At 41.9% G+C, this 11,689-nt stretch overlaps 1 protein-coding gene across 1 annotated transcript in view; it reads right to left on the bottom strand.

Moving 5' to 3' along the window:
- The window catches only part of mgat4a (alpha-1,3-mannosyl-glycoprotein 4-beta-N-acetylglucosaminyltransferase A), an 84,822-nt gene that overhangs the window by 34,970 nt on the left and 38,163 nt on the right, over positions 1 to 11,689 (bottom strand). Inside the window, exons 2-5 of the mRNA XM_007891146.2 lie at positions 9,245 to 9,412; positions 7,350 to 7,490; positions 2,820 to 2,953; positions 638 to 684 (exon numbers count right to left, since the gene is read on the bottom strand). Coding sequence (XP_007889337.1) covers positions 638 to 684; positions 2,820 to 2,953; positions 7,350 to 7,490; positions 9,245 to 9,412 — 490 coding nt within the window. The remainder of the gene's footprint in view (positions 1 to 637; positions 685 to 2,819; positions 2,954 to 7,349; positions 7,491 to 9,244; positions 9,413 to 11,689) is intronic.

Here is an 11,689-nt window from a genome sequence, read left to right as displayed (position 1 = left end):
TTGGGCAAGTTTCCTTACTCCACACGGCTCGGTTTACCTAGCAGGAATTAGGAATCTGGTTGTTAGTCGTTTGGCGGATTGCTTTTCTGGAGTAATAATGCCTTCAAATAAACAAATAAATAATAATTTGGTCACTCAGTCCATGACTGTTTGTAGGACATTGCTTTGCGCAATTAGCTGCTACATTTCACCCACAAAATATACAGTGAATTCACTTTACTGTGAAGGGCTTCGAGCCATCTCGAAGACATGATACGGGGCTAAAACAAATGCATGGATTATTATTATTTATCAGGGCATTGTTGCCAGAATACCAGTAGAAACTCCCTTCTCTTTTTCAATAGTGTGCCGTGAGATTTGAACATCCACCCGATCATCTTGGTTTATTATCTCGCCCACTGTACGACGATACCTCTGACAATCCAGTGCACCCCAGCACTGCACAGGAGCATCAGCCTAGACTGTGAGCTCAAACTTCCGAGTTAGGTAGCTCTTGAATCCATTTCTTTCTGACTCAAGAGGCGAGAGGGCTTCCAACTGAGCTGGTTTGGCAAATGCTAGGGTTATTGTTGTTATTATCACTACAACAAAAGTCAGCACAATCTCCATTATGGTACATTGGCAAACCATCACTTACTCTTTTTCCAGGTCACCCACCACGTGCTGGACATGATCGAGATCGGTCTGTTGAAACAAAGGAAAAATAAATTATTTTTGGATATAAATGCATGAGGTTGTCAAGCCTTTGTTGTATGCTGATAACGGTTTTATTCAAGGCTTTAACCTTTCTTTCTAAAGTTATCCGCTGACCTGCTTCATATTTGCAGGATATCCTGTTTTATTTACGTATTACATTGTAGCACAAAAACAGGCATTTCAACCCAATTAGTCCATGCCGATGCTTATTCTCCACACAAGCCTTTCTAATGTCCTCTCGTACACCCCTCTAATCCTTTCTCTCTTGTGCATGCAAACAGTACAGAAAAATCAATGCACCAAATGGTTAGCGTTGCCAACAGTTAACCTGAATTTAAGCTAAAGAGGTACAGATCAGCCATGCTCCAAAAGAATGATGGAACAGGCTCGAGGGGCTGAATGGCCTACACCTGTTCCATTGGGTCCTATGTTCCCACGTTTTCAGGCTCAGGGAGAGAGGAAAACAACAAGGGTTGCTGCTCCTGCTCAGCACACTCGACTGGTTGTGTGCGTGGGTGTGTGTGTCAGCCGGGTGAGGAGAGGTCAGGTTCAGACGTGTTGCCCTCTACAGTCGAATGGCCTATCGACACTCACTTGGTGAGCTTTGGGTGGAGACTTGGAGCAGCAATCAGGACCTGTGGATCCACGAGCTGACTTGTGGAGGCTGGGAACCAGGAGCAGAGGCTCACGTATCAGTGAGGAAAAATAATTGGACTCATTATATAAAAAAAGTTTTTTTAAAAAAAAATCTAACGGAACTGGTTCCAATCCCAGTGGCACTGCCACACTGTGAGGAACGCACAAGACTACGAAAAAACTTTTCAAGAACAATTTTAATTTAAAAATAATGCAAAAGGAATAATGGAAATCAGTATTAACCCGAGTGGGAACACTCTTGGGTGACCCCAAGTCTTACTGTTGAGTAGACTCTCACAGGGAGCAAGGGATTCTTACCAATCAGCTCCTGTTAACCCTGCAAGTCAGGGCCCTCACGGGTAGGGTGGTCCTAGCTGGACAAGCAGCGGGAAAGCTTGTTAGATAACAGCAACCTAGGCAGTTAAACTCCACAATTAGGGGCCTGCAAGCCATAACTCTTGTCAATGTCTGCCTAAAACTCTCCGGGATCAGGTAAGCAGGAATGCATCCCTCCAGGGAGAGTGTGCGCATCCCATTCCAAATCACAGTAATTTCCATGTGTAGGTGGCATGTATGGAACTCCGTTTGGGTTTGATTCTCTTAAGCGTAGTAGTGATTTTCCGCAAGTGTCAAGACACCTGGATGACCCCCAAAAAATTGAGAAGCTTAGATTACCCAGGGCGTGTCAGGCCTTGCCAAGCATGTTTCCTCAGAGCTTGTTCATCCCCAGGGAGACAACCCTTACTGTGAGGATGTTTGTAGACACTCATTGAGGTACTCATTGACTTTAGAAGGGTGAGGGTTAAGTGAAACAGACACACCAGTCTTGGAGAGCACCCAACAATAATTCACTTGACAATTAACCTGATATAAAAGGGGTTTAGCTACAATGAGAGGCCATGGAGACTGGGAATCTACTCAACAGAGCTGAGGAAGTCAGGATGATCTGATTAGGGTGATTGAATTATGGAAGGGATATGACAAGCTGGATAGTGGATGACCCTTCTCCCCTCCATCCTCCCCCACCCCCCCACACCCTGCCTCAATAGAGGGATCCAAAACATGGGGTAATGTTAAAACTAGAGCTGGGATAGTTAGAAGTGAGATGCTTGTTCACACAGAGGGAACCGAGAACGTAGCCAGAAGACTAGGGCAGAATCAATTGGAATACGTTTAAGGGTGGCTAACAGATGCTGGTTGAAGCATTAGGTTCCTCATAGAATTGTTAAAGGATATGCAGAAAACACAGGAAAATGGGATTACGAGGTTTGGTATGATCTAACAAACTGGTGGAACAGGCTGGATGGGCTGAATGTCCTCCTCCTGTTCCTTTGTAACCAACCGACCAGGAATATGAACCCCCAAAACTTCTCAAATCCAGGGCTCAATCAATCAAACTACAGGAGCCCATTCAGCTCATCAAGCCTGTTGGTTTTGCTGAAAAGAAAGACATTTTGGTTAAGAAAGCAGATGTATAATATCCTTACCTCTCCTACGAATATTACTATTACAGAATCCAGCATCTCTTCAGGAGATAGTTTATCAATTAATGAGTGAAGCGTCTCTCCAAGGTAAGACTTAACTTTCCTCTTCACAGTGGGAATCCCCATCACTAGAGAGACTGGAAAGAGTGGGGTGTGGGAAGAAAAAATTACAAAAATTGTATGAATACTAGTGCAACCATTTATAATGTATGTTAAGCAAAACAATTTATGCTGAAATATGTGCTACATTTGAGTCTTCACTACAGTCTATTAGATTCCTAAGGATACACTGAGATGCCCTTCAGTGTCGTTTTTATGAACTGCAACACATCTCCCCCAAAAGGAGTTGTTCTTTCCGAGATGTACTTTTTACTCCACATTTTTGCGAACGAATCACTACCAAAGTGATGCCCCTTGACCATCAAACATGGAGGATAAAGCTTTACACCATCAGCAGGTGAGCTTTCAGCCATTCTCTACCAGCTCTCTGGAACGTTAACCTGGAGTCTCTCTACCTTGCCCCCTACCTCCCCATCTTCAAGCCACACCTGAAGACCCATCCTTTCAACAGTGCTTCTGGCACCCTTCTGCCCCACCCTAACCACCCCCACCTGCACCCTCTTCCCCACCCACCTGCACTCTTCTCTCTCCACCCCCCAACCCCCTCCCAGTCAGCTGTGTAGATGGACATGGCAACGATGGAAAAAAGAAAAGAGTTTCTCCCGTATCCTGGCCAACAATTCCCCAGAAGAAAAATGGTCATTCACTTCATGGCTGTTTGTGGGACATCGTTGGGTACAAATTTACTACAGCGTTCAGCTACAAATGCACAGTCACTATACATGACAGAAAAAAAACCTGCGAGGCACCTTTGGAATTATTTTGAGATAAATAAAGTGCTATATCGAATGCAAGGATTATTTATTGTGACTATTGTTAAGGTATATACAGAAAAAACAAGGAATGCGATTAGGCTCTCTGAAACTCTTTCCTAGTGTCCCTCTGCTGTGCCTCCTCCATCCCCATCTTCAAGGCACACCTGTCTTGATCTAACAAATGAGTGGACTTTTCAATAAATAATGGTTAATAATAATAATCCTTGAATTTGATATAGCGCCTTATCACATCTTCAAAACAAGTGCTTCACAGAATATACTGTAGAGTGAATTGACAGTATATTTGTGGGCGAAATGCAGCAGCCAATTGCGCACATCATTGTCCCACAAACAGTCATGGATTGAGTGACCAAAACATTATTTTATTATTTTTTTTGAGGGAATTATTACACAGAAATCCAAGGGGAATGTATGGAGGCAATTATCACAACTCAACGGAATTGCTGGAAGGAAGGACTTAACAATCCAGACTTGGTTTGCAGGGTAAAGAGGAGCTGAGTGGGTGGAAGTGAAAAGAAATGCCTGAATCTGAACCCAAATAAAACAGCAACAACTTGCATTTAATATATCACCCTTCACGGATAATAGTTTGAACTCCAAACAAGGGGAGAAGGGGAGGTCTTAAGGCAGGATTTAAAGAGAGAGGGAAGGGGTGAGATGGAAGGATTGAGGAGGAGAATTCCAAAGGTTTAGGGGCATAGTCGCTGAAGCATGGCCATGAGATGTGAAGCAGAGGATTCAGGGGACACGCAGAAGTCCCAGATTAGCTGAGAGAAGGGCATGGGCAGATGAGCTCAGTCCTGTAGCTCAGTGGTTAGAGCACTCGCTTTGCAAGTGGGAGACCTGAGTTCAATTCCAGGCAGAGGGCGAAACCTCGGGCAAGTTTCCTTACTCCACACAGAGCCTAATAATAATCCCTCCAAAAAAAAATAATAAATTGGTCATTTTCAATCCATGACTGTTTGTGGGACATTGCTGTGCGCAATTGGCTGCCGCGTCCGCCCACAAATAAACAGTCAATTCACTTTACAGTGTGTTCTGTGAAGCGCTTTGGGACGTCCTCCCGACGTGAAAAGCGCTATATCAAATGTAAGGATTATTATTATTGTTATGAGTGAGGTATGTGCAGGTCAGAGAGCCCCAGGGCACTGCTGGTGATGGAGGAGACACTCTGGCTCTTCACCAGGAACTGAAGGAGCAGACCAGTCACTTCTTTCCACTTCTCCTGGTGTCCCAGCCAACATTCCCCCAAATAAAATTAGTAGGTAGTCAAGGTAATCAAGGTGGTATTCATGGCTGCAACAAACAGAAAATGTTGTAATCTTGGGATCTTCCATCATCATCAATTTGATTTGGAAAATCACTGCACGAGGGAAACTTAAGGAAAAAAAATCATTTAACAACTAATTTTAAATCGTTTTCTTCTTTAAAAAACAGTCTGAATTTTCAGGAATGCTTCTTTGCACCTCACGGTTCAATGCAGTGTTTGGGAGGGGGGCGAGGGGGAGAGAATAGCATGACTGGAGGTGCTGTCCTTTGGAGAGAGGTTAAACCTAGGTCAAGTCTACCTGTTCAGGTGGACGTTAAAGATCCCATGGCACGATTGGCAAAGAGTTTTTCCTGGTGTCCTGGCCAACAAGCCCCAAAATAAATAAAATTGGACATTCACCTCTTAGCTGTTGGTGGGACGTTGCTGGGAGCAACTTAGCTGTTGCATTCACCTACCAATATGCAGTCACTACACTTTACAGTAAAAATCCTGTGAAGCGCTTTGAGATGTTTGGACGATGTGATAATTATATATCAGGATCATTATTAATAATTACACTTCTCTGACCAGCTGATATGGAATTTGGCACAAACATGCTTATTTATCCCTCTGGAACTCCATCCCAGAGCCCATTCCCTTGCCTCCTTCAAGGCCTATCTCAAAATCTTCCTTTTCGACTGTGCCTTCAGTCATCTTCCCTCCTCCACCTTGCTTGCCCTCCATCCCTCTCTGACCCCAAACCCCAGCTCGGGTGGGAACCCCTCATTGTCCAGTGCCTTGGGACATTCTCTCGAAAGGCACTATATAAATGCAATTTGTTGTTGATCCTTCAATTTATTAAGGATCAATAATAAATATAAAGCGGATTTAACACAGACTCAGACAATTCAGGTTCAGGTAACACAAAAGGCAATATGTCAGATGAAGGACTTTCAATGTAGCAACAATTAGATGAGCTCGGGCGCAGTCTTCAATAGAGATGTCTCAGAGGGGATCTTACAGAGATTAAAAGGAATTGAGAATGGAATCCCAGAACAATACTTTCTGATGCACTGAGAAAGCAGAACAAAAGGACCCAGCTTTAGGTCTGGATCCATCCCCACCTTCAAGAGAGAGGTTGATAGATTTTTGATAGGTCAGGATATCAAGGGATATGGGGAAAAAGCGGGAAATTGGAATTGAAAGGATTAGTTGAGGTACAGATCAGCCATGATCTAATTAAATGGTGGAACAGACTCGAAGGGCTGAATGGCCCACTCCTGTTCCTATGTCTCTATGTTTGCCAAGGGCATTTTCAGGGGAGACACCCACAACTATCTCTACACAGAGGCTAAGTGATGAATGAATAAGTTGCCAGGAACGGCGGTTGAGACCAAGATGCTGGACAGCTTGATGTTGTGAAGAGCGGGTGGTAGGGTGGGTGTTCTGGAAGGATGATACCACTCTTGTGATCTTGTGAAAATGCTATTGTCTTGATCGTCATCACAGCAGGCCTTATGTAAACTGCATATCGTATTGGAGACAGAGGATTTTGGCATTTAACAGTATTTTCCTGTAGTGATTCAATGAATGACAAATAGCTGAAATAGTAAAAAATCATTATCTCATGGGTTTATCCCATACTAAACAATGCCACCTAATGTGTAAGTGAGTCACATCTATTTACCAGCTATCATATCCACCTACACAACCCAGAGCAAATAGTAATACTAATAATCCATGCATTTGATAAAGTGCCTTTCACAGGATTTGATTTACTGTAAAGTGTAGTATCTGTATTTTGCAGACAAATGCAGCAGGCAATTTACACACAATATGTCACCCACAGCAATCATAGAATTATATAACACAGAAGGAGACCATTCGGCCCATCGTGTCTCTGCCAGCTCTTTGAAAAGTGCTATCCAAATCAATCCCACTCCCCGTAATGAAGTGATTAATCCATTTTATGGGGGTGGAGGTGGAGGAAGGAAGAATGTCAAATATTTTGTTTTTAAAGTTTGAGTTTATAGTAGGTCAAGACGCCAGATGAAACTAGTTTGCGTGTTGTCACTTTGAGTATTATTTTCACTGCTTTTTCTCATGTGAGGTCAATTGTTCTGAGCTAATGATTTGCTCTGAACTCTAAACAGTAAAAAAATAATAGTTAAGCAGTAAGCTAGTGCTACTTGATTGTTCAGCGCCTTGGAACATCTTCCCGACATACAAATGTAATTTTGTATTGTATCTTTAGATACTATGCCATCGCAGGAGCCCAATCAAACCTACTTATAGCATTCTTCAAGCCCTCCGGGATCCTGCACCGTGTGAAGTGCACTATATAAATTCAAGTTGTTGTTGTGTTACCAGCTTTTTTTTTATACTCACCCCCAGTCCGACCAAGGCCGACCTGCACAGCGGGCTGAAGGCTTTCCTCACTGTTAAGTAAGTGGGGTAAGTGGTGGTAGATATTTGGCACTTGTAGGACATTTTTGTTAGTCAGATCTTTCAGCAGCTTTTTGGTGTCATCTGAAAACACAACAAATGAGATTGATAGAACACATCTCATTCGACTCATGTGAAGTATTAACATTGATACATAGACCGCTGGGCTGGATGGTCCATTTCCGTGCTGTACAATCTACGTGCTTGCAGCTGTGGTCATACAATCCCAATGTAAAGGCATAAAAATTCTATAAAGCTGACCTGTCACCGGAGTGATCCTTTTGTTTCCAATATAAAACCATAAGTTCTAATACAATATACGATTAAAAGGTTATGCAATACCAATAATGGATCAAAAAGAAAACATTTCACTGAGGGCTGAATCCCAGTTTGAAGGATGGGGGATAAAACTCACGACCTTGATTACAAGTGAAGAAACGGTTCCTGAGGCAGGCGGGTCTGCGGTACTCCAGCACATTGCTGATAACAGACGTGGCTCATCAGCTGGACTCGGAGAGACAGACTAGTCGTTGGGATTTTCTTCCCACTCAGTTCCCATTGACCTTGCAAACCAAAGCCCCAAAACATTAAAAAAAACTACTTTGGTCTAGAAACCATACATATTGAATCCTTGGAACCTTGGTCTAGACATCATTTGTTGACAGTCATGCTATCAATTTGAGGTTAGTCAAATGAAACAATTATTTTATAATTGAGTCTGCTTAATGTTGGATCAGACAAAATTATGTCATTATGTCATAACTTGTTACAACAAGTTATAACTTCCCTTATAAACGCTTGCAAATACTTGCAGAATGTTCCAGAGGCATTTACAATTTAAAGGATGAGAATTTTCTTTTTAAAAAATCCAATGTTTTACTTTAATTTCACTGGTAAGAGATTTTAACAAAAACAAGTTATTTTTGACTGTTATATCTTTAAAATTGAATCACAAAAAATAAGCACTAAAATACTATAACGCAGCAGTCTCTTCTTATTGGACCATCCACCTCCTCTACCATGCTCCCATGGGATCATCTGTCTTTCCATCAACCCAACCCACCCTCTCACTGGCGTATCTCTTTGTTCCATGTTTCAGGTGCCAGAGCAATTTTCTAGACTACACCCCGGGCATAACATTATTCAATCTCTTGTTAATTGGAACTGCAACTTTGTATAACGTTACACAGCTATAACAATATACAAACTCAAATATGTACAAATCATACCAAGCTGAGCTGGGTGTGTCGTCAGTATAACATTGTGCAGTTTATTACAATAGGTGACTTAACCGGTTTAGAGCATTCATTAGAGCAAAATAGCACATCAGTCTGGCTCAGTTGGTAGGATTCTCAACCCTGGGCCAAAAGATTATGGGTTCAATAATAATAATAATCCTTGCAATTGATATAGCGCCTTATTACGTCTTTTAGACGCCTCGGAGCGTTTCACAGAATATACTGTAAAGTGAATTGACCGTATATTTTATGGGCGAAACGCGGCAGCCAATTGTGCACAGCAGCGTCCCACAAACAGTTGTGGATTTGAATTAACCAATTATTAGTTTTTGAAGGAATTATTAATTATCCCCAGAAATGCGATCCGCCATGAGTGAGTGAGTCAATTTGCCCAGCTGGGAATCGAACCCAGGTCTCTGGGTGCCCTAACAGCTGAGCTGCAGGACCCCATTAGCACTTTGAGCCCTCAGTCCAAATTGCTACTTACTAAAGTACATGGCTTAAGAGAAAGGAGCGTCTCCCAGCTAACCTGGGCAAACAATCAAACATTCCTCCAAATGAGTGGCATCTGGCTGTTATTGAGCTCTTTTAAGTTATTACCTGAAAAGTTGCTCAGGGCCTCTCGGCTGCCATTAGACATAGCCACTGCCCGTCTGAACTGCTCCAGAATGGTGTTCAGTTCAGAGGAACGTTGCAAAGTTCGGTGTTCGGCCACTCGAAGGCGCTCCTTCAGGGCGTGGAATTCGTGCTGATAGGCCACCAACTTTTCTGAGAATTTCAAAGCAAATTTTTTTTGATTGTTAAGACAAATGAAAGACAATCATTCTCATGAAGCAAAAATATAAGCAATGTCATCAGGATCATTGGATCAAGGATCATTATTTCATCCTTGCATTTGGTGTAGCGCATTTCATGTCGGTAGGATATCATAAGGCGTTTCACAGGATTTAGTGTAAAGTGCAGTGATCTTTTCTTTTGTGTGTGGGCGAATGTGGCAGCCAATTTGCACACAGCAATGTCCCACAAACAGTCATGAAGTGAATGATCAATTTTAATTTGGGGGGTTGTTGACCAGCGCAATGGGAGAAACTCCCTTCTCTTTTCAAATAATAATAATAATCCTTGCATTTGATATGTCGCCTTATCACATCGTTGAGATGTCTCAAAGTGCTTCACAGAATGTGTTGTAAAGTGGACTGACACTGTGTATGTAATAGCATTATGGGATCTTTAATGTCCACCTGAAGAGGTAGAAGGAACCTCAGTTTAACATCTCATCCGAAGGATGGCCCTTCCAACAAGACAACACCCACCCCTACCGCCCCCACCCCACCTCCCCAGCGCTGCATTGGAACATCAGCCACGTGGTGCCGAGTCCTGATGTAGGGCTTGAATCCACAATCTTCTGACTCCACAACAACAGAAGCAAAAGTACGATCAACTAAGCCAGATACACGCTAGAATTAAACATCTTTCTTTTAAACCCACATACACACACACCACACACAGTCACCAAATTTAGAATTCTCTTCTTCAATTGACCTTTCAGTAGCCCCTTTCTAAGTTGTTGTAAATTTCAGCTGCGCCTGCTCTTTCCAAGCTCACTCATTCTGTGGCGAGCACCTATTATGTAGAATGAACCATCAAGCACAGACTAACCGAGCCAACAATACAACACTGGCAAATAGCTCTGCAGTCTCCACAAAATAAGGATGGAAATATTTCAGCGATCGCCCCGACTCCATTTCCAATAAAGAATAAGCCTTTTATGACTTTGGGACGTCCTCCCGATGTGAAAGGCGCTATACAAATGTAATCTTGTTGTTGTTATATGAATTGGAATTCTGAATGCTTGTATAGATCTGTGCACTATTTTGCATATATATTAAATTATATCATACATATTACATATACAATTTATAGGCAAACATCTTTCTATAGAAAAACACCTTTCATATAAACTATTGCCCTTTTTTTTAATCCCCTCCCCCCGCCCCTCCAGTGAGACAGAAAGGACAAAAATTGCTTCCACATACAAGGCATGCCTCACTTGTGAAATGTCCACAGAGCTAAGGTTTGGAAAAACACATTTGTAAAGCAGTCCCAAATGTAGTGAGAATAGACTGAAATATGCAAATGTCATTCTTAACGCAAGATCTGAGTATTGATTAAAACCTTCAGCCACAAGCACTTTTTTTTAAAATAGTTGCATTGTTCGACATCAACAACAATATGCATTTACGTAGCACCCTTCACGCTGGACAGTGTCTTGGAGCACTTGATGTCACTGGGAAACCTCTGACCACTGAGTAGTGTAAGTGATCCCAGAATTCTGAGTTGTCTTAAACTGACCAAAGAAAATTGCAAAGACTCATTGAACTATTTACTTCATAGAGGCTCACTATATGATACAAATGCATGGCTGTCCAGAACAATGGTGGATGAGTGAAAGAATGTTTACACAACAAAGTTTTCTTCATCATCATTGACACTGTTTTTAGCTACATAATGGACGTTAAAAATAAATGTTCAATCTGTGGTAGTAAGACTTATTCTAGACAAGCTGTTGGGAGTTTGATAAAAAAAGAAAGGCCATTGATAACTGGATATCAGTGATGGGATGAGGCTGTCTGATCAAAGATGCTTTTAGTAAAGCTAAATCCAGATATCTTTGCAAGGTCAATGTGTATGTCTTTACGAGGTATAAAGGAACAGAGGTTTGGGGATAAAATAAAAAGAGCTGAGTTTGGGAACAAAGAAGCCAAGTGCAAAGAATCTCGAGGAAAGAGAGATATACTACAATCAACATGGATTGGTACATGTTAACAAGTCGATTCCTCCATCAAAGCCACTGTATCGATCCGATCACCCCATTGCAGTGAACTTTACTAACCCGTCGTAAACATTAATTTGATTTGATCAAACATATAACTTTGATATGAATAACCCTGCTAATCTTTATTAAAAAATTACTAATTGAAGAAAATTGTGAGTTTGTGTCAGTTCATACTTCTTCATAGGGTCACAAATTTAATCGAACCCATA

This window comes from Callorhinchus milii, unplaced genomic scaffold, assembly GCF_018977255.1.
Source record: "Callorhinchus milii isolate IMCB2004 unplaced genomic scaffold, IMCB_Cmil_1.0 Scaffold4, whole genome shotgun sequence".
Taxonomy (NCBI): domain Eukaryota; kingdom Metazoa; phylum Chordata; class Chondrichthyes; order Chimaeriformes; family Callorhinchidae; genus Callorhinchus; species Callorhinchus milii.
Note: the sequence above shows the minus strand (reverse complement) of the source record. Positions and strands in the feature narration are given on the sequence as shown.